Source organism: Trichoderma ghanense, assembly GCF_004382785.1.
Source record: "Trichoderma ghanense strain CCMA-1212 chromosome Unknown scaffold_1, whole genome shotgun sequence".
Taxonomy (NCBI): domain Eukaryota; kingdom Fungi; phylum Ascomycota; class Sordariomycetes; order Hypocreales; family Hypocreaceae; genus Trichoderma; species Trichoderma ghanense.
The window spans coordinates 1-12538 of record NW_027395664.1 but is presented as its reverse complement, the minus strand read 5'-3'; the positions used below and the strand labels follow the sequence as shown (position 1 = coordinate 12538).

The 12538-nt window shown below is 51.8% G+C and overlaps 2 protein-coding genes across 2 annotated transcripts; both read left to right on the top strand.

Annotated features, from left to right (window-relative positions):
- Positions 1 to 1910: 1910 nt before the first annotated feature.
- Positions 1911 to 3728, top strand: CCMA1212_001344 (uncharacterized protein; the record flags this gene model as incomplete). The annotated part of the gene is made up of 1 exon (XM_073698775.1): positions 1911 to 3728. One exon carries the CDS (start codon positions 1911 to 1913, stop codon positions 3726 to 3728), a length of 1818 nt encoding a protein of 605 aa, XP_073562103.1.
- Positions 3729 to 5306: 1578 nt separating this feature from the next.
- On the top strand, positions 5307 to 10262 carry CCMA1212_001343 (uncharacterized protein; the record flags this gene model as incomplete). The annotated part of the gene is made up of 2 exons (XM_073698774.1): positions 5307 to 7659; positions 7714 to 10262. The coding sequence occupies 2 exons, from the start codon at positions 5307 to 5309 to the stop codon at positions 10260 to 10262; spliced, it is 4902 nt and encodes a 1633-aa protein (XP_073562102.1).
- Positions 10263 to 12538: the final 2276 nt, after the last annotated feature.

Genomic DNA, 12538 nt, shown 5'->3' with positions numbered 1-12538 from the left:
CCCTATTCAGATCAGTAGATAGTAACCCCCTACCACAGCGTCTCCTCTGCCTTCTTCTTGTCCGTCTTCACCGCGCTCTTCACCTTGTGCACGCCAGGCACCCTAAAGTACAAACTGGGCGACTGGCCAGGAGCAAGCTGGTGGCTCAGGTATCCCCTATGCGCCGGGTCTCGGTAGTACTCGATATCGGCACGACTCGTGGGGTCGGGCAGTCTGTATCGGAAGGGGCCCTTTCTCGCCTCTGCCAGGATTCCTTCGACGTGCTCCTTGCCGACGGGTAGGGGTTTATCTGTGTTGACTGATTCGCCGGACAGGAGTCGCTCGATGGCCAGTTTCGTGTAGTATCTTGTGAGGACCTTGCCTCCGGCAGCCTCGATAGCGGCGATGGCCCCCGCAGAGACCCTTGAGACCATGACGTTGATGGGCTGCTTGAGGTTTTCACCGCCGCGAGAGAGAATCTTGACGCCATCCTTGACGCTCCCAATCAGCCTGCTCTCGATGAGCTCCTTTGGTGTGATTTGCTTCGTGGGGTCGAGTCGGCCTTGGTCGATCCAGTTCTGAATCTGGTCCAGGTTCACCTCGGAAATCTTGGGCGCTCGGCTGCTAGTAGTCAGTAGACATTCCTTTCAAGATGCAGCGGCCACAAAGAAACTGCTCCGCTCGTCTCTGGAGTCTCACAAGTTGTCGAAGCCCTTCCTGCCGTGCTTCACAATCAACGGCGTCTGGCCACCCTGGAACCAGGGCTTCACCTTTCCGTGCTGTCCCTGACCCTTGTGACCCCTTCCGGACGTCTTGCCATGGCCCGACGAGGGACCGCGGCCGACTCGCTTCTTCTTGTGCACGGCGCCGGGGTTGTTGGCCAGGCTGCCCAGGATCGAGGCATTGCGGGTTTGCTGGAGGGACAGCCGGGCAAAGAAGGTCGTCAACGAGGCGGTGGGAGTGCTGACGGCGGCTCTGCAGCACGCCGAGGCGCTGGCCAGCGGTATTCGGGGAGGCATCGTGGGTTGACTGGATGTTGTATCGGTTATCGCAAGGCGGGCGGTTCGTGATAAGAGGAATCTTGAAGTTTTTGGACCCGCGCCATTCGATGTGTGGCCTCAGGCCGAAACTGAGCTAGTTCGGCGGTACGTACCTGCTCCGAGCACAACTTGGACTTCGATTAAGCTGAGCTTGGAGGTTTAAACCCTGGCTAACAGCGAGCCTGAGAAAAGCGTCCGAGTCTTCAATTCATGATTCTCTTCCATCTAGAAGATGAAAAGCCATCAAGGTGGGAGTTGAAGGGTGGAAATGAAGCTATGTTGCTTGAGTTTACAAGGATCTACGGATGGCTTCAGGCTTCACTCAGCGATGCCTTCAGCAGCTTCTTGCCATACGCCGCGTGCTAAAATCATTTGGCCCAACTGGTCGGCCAATTCATGCTTTCATCACTGCTCTGAAGTGAAGCCTGCTAGTGTCTTCAGTTAATGGTATGTATATAGATTGAGGAAAATGATTGACAATTGACAGAAGCAGTGAGACGCCCATATCCTAGCCGAGGAGCCACACGTAACTCCTGGCCACTCAATTCAGTTACCGATATCTCAGTCGTTTCCTGACCGTGCCACAGCTACAAGTGGTTGTGAGCCTTTTCTTTGCGATTCAACTCACACAGATGTATAGATACCAACATGGATTCTCGGACTCGATACGACTCGTCGCTTTTGAACCTTCCTTGTTGGGTCTTTCAGGAAAAGCTAGGCCGATCTTGGCCAATATCAGTCCGATATCTGGCCGAGGGCATGGCGATATTGAAGAAATTCTGTGGGATCAATCACCATCGACTTCGACCAGCTGCCTCTGAAGATTTCACACCTTTTGAAGACCTCTTCTTCTATTGTTGATCATTGGCCCAGTCTCGAGGCGGCTTTACAATGGCCGACATACGCGAACTGATCCAGATCCTGAAAGAGAACAACGTGCCAGTCTTCGCGCCTGGAGAGCTGCAGTACGAGCGATCAGTCGCCACGGTCAACCTCATCTACCGATTCGCGAGACCCGATTGCGTTGTCCAGCCTCGAAACGCTTCTGACGTTCAATGCGTCGTCCGAGAGGCGAGAACACGAGGCGTCCCAATCACGATCAAGAATGGAGGCCATTCATATTCGGGCGCCTCGACCGCCGAAAAGGGCATCTCGCTAGATTTGATGCAGATGAACGGCGTGACGCTTAACATGAAGACCAAACTTGCAACTGTCAAAGGGGGCGCGTTATGGGGCCACGTCTACAAGCAGTTTGTGAACCGCAAGATCGACGGCTACATTGTCAACGGAGGACGATGCCCAACGGTGGGAGTCAGCGGCTTCATCCTGGGAGGGGGCCTCAGCCCGTTTACGAGAAGCTTCGGAATGGGCTGTGACACCCTGGAGGAGGTAACCATCGTCACTGCTACTGGAGACAAGGTCATGGTCAAGAAGAGCGATCATCCTCAATCAGAAAAAGGCAGGCTCTTCTGGGCGCTCTGCGGCGCGGGTGGAGGCAACTTTGGAGTTGTCGTCGAAATGAAGCTGCGGATCGAAAAGCTTCAGGGCAACAAAGTTGTGGCCGGCAGATACACGTGGCACCCGGATTTCGACACGAGCCGTCCCCTGGAGCCTGCTGGATACGCCGCTACAATGGGGCAGTTCTACACGGCGTTTTTTCCGAACGAGCTCACCATCGACACTACGTGGCTATGCGATCTTCAGGAGAGCAAAGATGCCATCAGGTTCCTTGTCTATCACAACGGCGGCAAAGCAGAGTTCGATAAGATCATTGACGACACCATTTCCTCCGTCCCGCTGGCGGCGCAGCTCAAAAGGCGGTCTCTCGAAGAGGCGTCTTCCCGCTTCTTGCATGAGACGCTTGTTACTCAGTGGTCAGAGGAGATTGAAAAGTCGCTGCCTTTGAACCTATCTTTCAGCAACTATGCCTCCTTTGTCTTCGAAACTGACCGACGGATTTTTGTGGAGATATTAGCCATCATCCGATTTCACATGGTTAGGTTCCGGGTACTGTTCACCGGAGATCGTGGTTCGTTGCAAGTCACCTGGATACACGCAGGCGGGCAAGCTGCCTCCAGGAAACCGTCAGATACGGCATTCTTTTGGCGCAAGGGCGTCTTTCACACGTACATCACAGTGCAGTGCTTTGAGAAGTTTATGGCGGAGGAGATGGAGGAGTTCCTCGACGACTTCAAGAGGCAGCTGCGGCCGTATTCTCTGGAGGGAAAAGCTGCCTTCATCAACTTTCCAGACAGGGCACTGGCATGCGATCAGCACGAGGAGGCATATTTCGGTGATAACGGGGCTGAGTTGCGGGCGGTGAAGCAAATTTGGGACGGATCCAAGTATTTTAGGTGGGAGCAAGGTATTCGTCTTCCAGAGGAGGTACTTATGGCTACCGGATCCAAGACGAAGGGCGTTCAGTCAAGTATTCGATCGATGTCGAGTAGTACGAAGAACTCTCGAGGGGCAGCGAGCCGTTCTTCCAGGGAAACCCCCGTTGTAATGGCGACAATGATGAAGCAAGAAGATTGGGACAATGGCAATGTTGGGGAACGACGGCCGTACGCGGATGAACTGGCATCGAGGCAGTGGGAAACGGTCAGGATCCCGTCGAGGAGATTGTTTCGCAGGCCAAAGGTGATCCACGATTTGAAGGATTTCCACGACTGGAAGAACATTCATGACTTGACAGATTTGGGGTTTTAGTGCAAGGCGGAACAGTTCAGAGGTAAAAGTCTCTTTGTCGCTTGGCATGTCATTTCTGAGACCCTTGATGGAGTTGGGGGAAAAGACCTCGAGAGTTACTGAGGTTAAAGAACGCATAATTCCATAAGAGTACGCCAATACAGTGCCCCTTGTATTGGATGTACAGCTGGTACTGCGGCGATTGTCCCCGAACATATAGGTACATCGAAGCAGTTCGCTTTCATCAAGTTGTCATCACCACTGTAATGCCTTCTGCTTCGAGACAGACTATACGCTTGCGGAGGATGCCTATTGACGTCCTCGGACACAGACAAAGAAGTCAATAGCTGAAAGGAGCGTACTTGAGCAAGACTAAGCCTGTTATCCCATCTTCATGTTTGTAGATCTCGACTTTATGACAAGGATGTCGACCTAGCAAAGACGGGGTTTCTTCCCTATCTTGAGAACGCTACTCTCCACAGCTGTAGAGTTCAGAAAGAATATGTGAATGCACGAGTGAAGTGCCCGTTCGAAGGATCTTTAACTGCGGGCTAGTATTTACACTCTCCATTTCATGTCATCTGGAACGCAGGTTGCCACCGAGTTTAAAACATATGCTTGACCATTAAACATATGCTTCACCATATGCCTACTTCATGAGCGTCAAGCCAAACTATATAAGCGCGGCGCCTCTCCCGGGCACATGGATCTAATAACAGCACAAGTGGCAAAACATGGATATGTACAGTATCGTAGGAGTGTAATGATGTACGAGTCTTTCAACTGATGGAAATGTGCCATGTGGTTTGCCTCCCCCAACCCCTGTCCCCGCGGACAAGCATCTCGGAATCGAGGCTGGCTGAATCCGATCGAGACTCGGCGAACATCTAGATTCGACCTGGCTCGCCCACTTGATCAACTAGGACTAACAACGACTACCGCCAGTAGTACGCAGTAAACCACCATTCAGCTGCCTCGCGCGAGGACCGGCCCCACGGAAATCTCTTCCTCCTTGTGTGCTGGCACCCGCCAACTCCGTAGCTGAGTCTCTCTGCCATACAACGGTCTGGCCCGCAGGACGTTCTGCGCCACGACTGGGGCGAGATCGGGAGGCGCTCTTGGTTCTAGATTGATCCAGGAACGCTCGGGACGGCCCCCGAAAAAGGCTTGGGGAGCTTGACGGAAAGCTTTCATGGGGCCACCGTCTGGAATATGCCCAAATCCAGCAACTCTGCGGAGAACTGCAGCTGCTTCAGCTCAGCCAGTGCTCATGCAGAGCTGGGTGAAATTGGTCATAGGCCTATGGGACCTACCAATAGTCTGGACGCTATCCTCACGATAGCCTCAAAACACACACTGCTTCGTTCGATAGTCCTGAACGCTTCTCCCACCTCCCGTGATGCTCTCCCGGAAAATGGGCTCACTTTCGCACATTGCCGGACGGTGTCCTCCGCAGTCCCACGCCCGTATGAGAAATTCTTCTCCTGATCCCCGTATGCGAGACGATGTTGAGATGTAGATATCAAGGGTTCCGGCACCTGGGACTTTCAGGCTGTCCGTCAACCATCTTCAACGAACGGCTCCCCGTCCTGAGAAGCGATGCGTCCCTTCCTCACGCTCCTGCTTCTGGCGGCAGAGGCCGCCGGCCACGCGATTCCGGCTGTCGAGAGCAACGACATCACCGCCCGATCCACCTCGACATACCGGGCCCCCAATGGCGTCCAGTTCGCCGTAGAGACGGGCTTCGACCATCACGGCGGAGACTACAAGTCCGTCACCGCCAACAGCCTCCACGACTGCATCAACGTGTGCTCGACCCAGGCCTCGTGCCGCGCCGTCTCCTACTCGGGCAAGACGTGCTGGCTCAAGTCTTCCGTCCAACCCGCCCTCGCCAACAGCAGAGTCACCAACGCTGTTCGCTCTCAATATGTCCCGAGGCCTATCTCCTGCCCTGCAGATGGCAGCAGTCGGGTCAAGGGTCCCGATGGACGGATGTTCACCGTCCAGTGCGGCGTTGACCACCCGAAAGGCGATATCAAGCATGTCCAGACGCTGGACTTTGCCAACTGCATCAACCTCTGCGATGAGACCTCGGGCTGCGTGGCCGCGAGCTGGCGCTCTGGCACCTGTTACCTGAAGAAGTCGCTGCAGCCCGCAGTCGCCGTCTCAGGGGCCAGCACTGCTGTGCTGAGCTCCATGCTGCCCAGCGGCCCGGCCTTTTGTCCCGGTCCCAGCGGACAGCTGATCAAGGAGACGAGCGGCAGGACGTTTACCGTCTTCTGCAACGCTGACCGGCCCGGCAGTGATCTGGCGAACAAGGCGGTGGCCAACTTTGGAGATTGCGTTGCTTGGTGTGACGAGACCAGGGGGTGCGTTGCCTCTGTCTTCCACGATGGCCACTGCTGGCTCAAGAGCAAGGTTACTGCTCCTACGCCGCGGACGAACAGCCAGGTGGCCGTGCTCGACTCGGCTCTGAGCGCTCCGCCTTCGCTCTGCCCTGGCCAGAACGGCAAGCAGATCAAGGAGTCGAGCGGCAGAAGCTTCACGGTTGCGTGCAACGTCGACCGGCCCGGTGGCGACATGGCGTCGATGAAGCTTCACAGCTTCAACAGCTGCGTCACATGGTGTGACCAGACCAGTGGATGTCTTGCTGCTGCTTATCACGATGGCGTGTGCTGGCTGAAGAAGACGCTGGACAAGGCTACGACACGGGCCAACGGTCAGGTTGCTGTGCTGAGCAGCAAGTTGCCGCAGACGTCGACCAAGGTTACGTCTACTTCTACCAAGAAGACTACGGCTTCGACCTCGACTAAGAAGACGACTACTACATCTTCAAGCACCAAGAAGACTACCACTACCTCTACTTCTACCTCTACTTCTACCTCGACCACTACCAAAGCGTCGTCTCCGTCCACCACCTCTCAGTCTTCTCAGACGTCTACCAGTGCTTCTACCTCAAGCAGCACTTCTACTGTCACCTCTTCTAGCACCAGCCCTGCTGCTACCACCGGCCCAGCTGATGCCACATCCTCCTCATCTTCCTCTAGCATCAGCTCTGGTGTTTCCACCCCCTCAACTGATGTCCCGGCTACCACATCCTCAACCACCTCAACATCTACAACCGAGTCCAGCTCTGACAGCACCTCGACAAGCACCAAAGATGCTTCAACAAGTGTCCCAGATGCCACCTCGTCAAGTGCAACCACTACCACCGCTGATGATGTTACCGTCACAACCGACGTCCCAGGCAGCCTCGACATTCCGGCTGGCCCCCTGAGACTCCCCGCCCAGCCAACCGTGACTCTTCGGCCGCTGGCTCCTCCCAACGTCGATGTCTCAAGTACCGAGGTGATCGTCCCCAAGGAGGTCTCACAACTTTGGTTTGGAAGCACTGCTCCGCCGTCTGATGCCTCGGATGCCGTCAACGCGCCCACCGTCCGAGTCAACATGACCTTTGAGTACCCCTCCGTCATCCTGGACAACTCCGCCAACATCCTCAACATCCAGTGCGACGCAGGCAAGACCCTGTCCGCCAGCTTCAACGGCGCAGATGCCTACAACGCCGCCAAGCAGTCCTGGGCGGCTGCCGAAGGCGACAGCGATAACCTCATCATCATCACCGCTGACCCCGGCTGCAGCTCCGACGGCCACTACGTCTACTTTGTGGCGAGCCACATCTCCTTCAACGACGGCGCCAAGTCCGTCAGCTGCTCTGGATCTACTGAGTCGGTCTCCGATATTGCCCAGGCGGTTGGCGTCGACTTTGGTGTCATTGAGACTTCTACGCCGACGCTTGAGTCGAACCCGGAACTTGCCTCTGCGTACGGATGTACTGTGCCTGACAGCGATGAGGTTCACGGGTTGCCAGCAATCTACTGTGGTCCAGACTTTGATCAGCGGTTGAACAACAAGCTGGGCTACTATTCCGCGGATGATGCCGATATCGATGTAGGTGCCCTATCTCCATCTCCCTCCCCTCTGCAGTTAGGAACATGAATTAACCAAGTTGTGACACAGGCCACCCTTGCGGCCATCATCCCCGGAGTCTCAGCAAGTGACGTTGAGCGCCGCGCTCTTCTCGAGCGCAGATGCTGGCCATCCATCGCCTGCAAGGCCATTGCCTGGGTTGACAACACCGCAACCAAGGCATATAACGCCGTCGCCGACGGTGCCAAGACCATTGGCAACGACATCGCCAACGGGGCCGAGTCCATTGGCAACCAACTCCTCGGTATCGCCACGGACCTTGGAAACGATGCCCTGAAGAACCTGGGCAACCTCGGCAACACGGTGCTCTCGATGGCCAAGAACTTCGCCTCGGGCATCCTGGCAGCGGCCACCTTCATCGTCACGGGCGACTATGACCGATCCTTTGACTTCCCCATCAGCATTGCGCCGCCCAAGAGCGCGCTGGACGACTCTCCCTGGGGTGACGGCTTCAAGTTCTACACCTGGACTCCCGACAAGGGCGACTACTGGAATGCTCAGGACGCGGCCCTCGATAAGATCAAGGGCGTCGTCCTCGGCGAGGCTGATCCCGAGCCCAGCGTCGAGTTCTGGTGCGTCGACTGCCACGTCGACGGCAAGCTCAAGCTCGTCGGCAGCGCGTCCTTCTCCCTCATCAACGGCCTCACAAAGGCCCAGCTGTCCCTGGACGGAAACCTGGATGCTGGGCTCTACCTTGGTATGAATGCCTTTGCGCAGTGGAACCCCAAGGAGGAGTATGACTTCTTGTCTCTCGGCCTTCCGGGACTGTCGATTCCGGACATCCTCGTCATTGGACCCGTGCTGTCGCTGGGCATCTCGGTGGATCTGGACATCAGCGCTGTGGGACAGTACCTCGTCGGCGCTGACATGCAGTGGACTACCCTCTCGGCGAAGCTGGATGTCCTCAACCCTCGCAGCTCCTCCAAGTCGGGCTGGACGCCCAACATTCAAGACACGGTCCAGGCCGATGGCAGTCTGACGGTCAACTCGACTCTCGGTCTTCCCGTGAGCCTCGGATTTGGCATCAACATCCTCAACGGCAAGTACGACAAGGAGATCAAGCTTGTCGATACCCCTGGCGTCCGAGCCAGCATGGAGTACGACTTCACCAACGAGGTCAACAACGGCGAGGTCAACACCGACCCCGAGGACGGCTGCTACGGCATCCACTGGAGCGTCGGCATGGTCAACACCGTCGTCCTCGACCTCTCGGACATTGACCAGGGCACGTACACCCTGGACGAGTACGACGCCCCCGTCTTCGCCTCGGGCTGCATCGGCGAGAGCCTCAGCATCGCACCCCCTGCCACGACCGTCGCTCCTCCATCAGGCGGCAGCACCTCCGTCCCCGCCTCCGGCACGGACTGCAACTCCCTCACCTGCCCTGGCAACAACGGACAGACTTGCTCTGCAAGCGGCGCCGCATTCCAAATCAACTGCGACCTCATCTACTCGGATGTCCTCTACAGGGTCACCAAGACCGATGCCAATGGCTGCATGAACGCCTGCGGGTCGGACAGCCTCTGCGTCGGCGCCACCTTCTTCACGCAGTTGTGGGGTGCCATGCCCAACTGTCTGATGTATAGGGGGGGCAGTCCCAACTCACCTGCGCCGGGTGATGTTGTCTGGAGTTTCAGAAAGGTGTCTTCGCCGCACAAGAAGCGAATTCAACTTCTGGAGCGCGCACCGACGGTCACAACGATTGCTCCCGTCAGCGAAACTGCTGTTGGAACTGTTGCTGGAACTGCCACGGGAACTGCCAGTGGCAACATCCACCCCAAGATCCTCGTCCCGGATACTCTCACTCGCACTGCTTCCCCTGCTGCCACGGACCCTGTCACGGATACCTCTATTGCTTCAGTCACGGCCACTGCTACGGGTGCTTCTACTACGGCCCCCGCGACTGATGCCACTTCGGCTTCCGCTTCCGCCACCACCACCACCAGCGCCCCTGACGGCCCCCACGAGTCCAGCACCGTGACCATCAAAGACGCCACCGGCCAGCTGCTCATCAACCCGCACGTCAACGGCAGCCTCTTCATCTCGGCGGCCGACAGCACCGTCTCGATGGACCTCCTCACCAACGGCACCACCTTCATGGCGGACACTACCCGCCCCCTCGTCACCGGCGACTCGGCCAGCCGCATCCTGTACTACTTCCCCGGCACCATCGCCGCGGTGGGCGCCTCTCGTCTGCGCCTGGGCACCTGGGACGCCATCCCCCTCGGCGCCGAGATGATTACGCTGTTCCCGACGGTGACGAGCACGGGGGCCACGGTCCTGGTGCCCATGGACAGCAAGTTGAATGTGTTTTACCCGTTTGTTTGTGATATTAAGGGGCAGCTGAACAAGATCTTCCTTGTGAGTGATAAGGATAGCGGTGCGGCGACGCTGATGGATCCTGATTTGGAGTATACGGTTGTGGGTGGTGTTGCGCAGACGTGTGTCTCGTTGGCTATGGTGGCGGAGCATCTGCCTGGTTGGAGTGCTCCTGAGGGTACGCAGAGCTCTACGGCTACGCAGACTTCCAAGGCGACGCAGACTTCCAAGGCTACGGTCACCCCTTAGATGTAGAGAGCGTTGTCTTTGAAAGCGTTACAAGACTACTTGTTGGAATAATTTAATTCAGTATATATATTTCTTTCATTCACAACATGCAACTCTCTCTCTATGTCCGTCTATCTGTACTTCAGTCTATGTGCCTATATCTCTGTCTGAGGCTGCTCCGTTCAGTTTATACCGTCATATGAGTTATCTTTTCAGTGACCCCTAGGTACTGCGCTTTAAGACATTTATCCATTCCCCTAATCCTTTTATCCTTACATCTAAGTGGTTGTTATACGCTTATTGCTTAGCATGAGTATGCAGAAATATAAAGTACAGATATACGTCCTTCCTACTATAACATAATGTCTATAACCTGTGTATATCCTCGCTGTAGAAACATTCTGGAAACACTAACATGCGCTCCAAGCCTCAATTGTCACGACCCAGCCTTATAGTCGCGATAATAGGCCACCCTTGGTGGGCGGCACCGGATAAACGTCAGGCCGTTTATCTAATCAGAAGCTACTTAATAAAATCGATTGTTAAGTATGTTAAGGACAACTTAATAAACTTAAAGATTAAGTATATTAAGGATAACTTAATAAACTTAAAGATTAAGTATGTTAAAGATAACTTAATAAACTTAAAGATTAAGTATATTAAGGATGTTAAGATAACTAGATATATAAGTTATATTTATATTACTTATTTAGATAGTTTAAATAGCTAGTTATTAACACACTACAGTAATAATATAACTAGATTAAAACTTAAATATCTACTGCAAGTATTACTAGCTATATAATAAAACTGCCTGCAAGTCTAATCTAGCCTACTGCTAATATAAATATAAACAGGCATTTTATTTAATCTTAAGTACAGCCTAGCTATACTTAGCAGTAAACGGCCTGCCTATCTACAGGTTCTTTAAAACCGGTTTATTATATATTAATAACTCCTGTTTAAAAGGTTACCTTAGACCCTTAGGCAGTGATTTAATAAGGAAGTATTACTTAGCATAAAAGAAGTAATAAGTAATTTAAAGTTATAGCGACTTCTATAAACACTAATCCTTAATAAAAATAAGTCCTTACTATTATTAAACTAGTAGCTAAACTTAAACACTAGAATAATATAATTAAAGACCTTTAAGCCTAATTAGCAGCTAAGCTATAAGGCAAGGAACTTAAAGAGATTATTAAGGCCTAATATCTTAAGAAGTTTAACAGCAACCTATATAAGATTTAATAATTCTTTACTAATCTTAAAGATTACTTNTATCGCGACTATAAGGCTGGGTCGTGACAATTGAGGCTTGGAGCGCATGTTAGTGTTTCCAGAATGTTTCTACAGCGAGGATATACACAGGTTATAGACATTATGTTATAGTAGGAAGGACGTATATCTGTACCTAAAACTTAAGTAACTTTTAAAGACTTTAAAGGTTTTATAAAATAAATTAAAAAGACTTTTAAATTAATTAATAAAGTATAAAAAGCTAAATAAGAGCTTTTATAAATTAAGTAAAAAGGAGCCTTATTTAAGCATACTTATAATAAACCGGTTCTGGGGAACCTGTAGATAGGCAGGCCATTTACTGCTAAGTGTAGCTAGGCCGCACTTAAGATTAAATAGAATGCCTGTTTATATTTATATTAGCAGTAGGCCAGGTTAGACTTGCGGGCAGTTTTATTATATAGCTAGTAATACTTATAGTAGATGTTTAAGTTCTAATCTAGTTATATTATTACTGCTATATTAATAACTGGCTATTTAAATTATCTAAATAAGTAATATAAATGCAACTTATATATCTAGTTATCCTAGCTAGATTATTTAATAATCTAATAATCCTATTCCTAGATTATTTATAAAAAAGATAATCTATCCCTTAGATTATTAAAGGATTTAATAATCTGTTCCTAATTAGCTAAACAGTCTAACATTTATCTAGTACTGCCTACTAAAGTAGCCTATTATTATAACTATAAGGCTAGGTTATAATATAATATCCCCCTCCTATTAGTTTTATCTTTAAGACCTTACTTACTCTATTAAAACCTATAGTTCCCCCTACTTTAATAAGTAGTATGCTTATTATTCTATTTTTAATCTTTATATACTAACCTTCTTAACTATAATAAAGAAAGTGAGAAAGAGTCTTTATCTAAAAATAAAAAAGCATAAAAGTCTTTTTAATTCTATTATTTATAGTGCTAAAAAAATAAATAAATGCTATTCTTTTTATATTTCTAAGGATTTTAAGGAGTGTCTTTTATCTACTGTTAATTTATTAC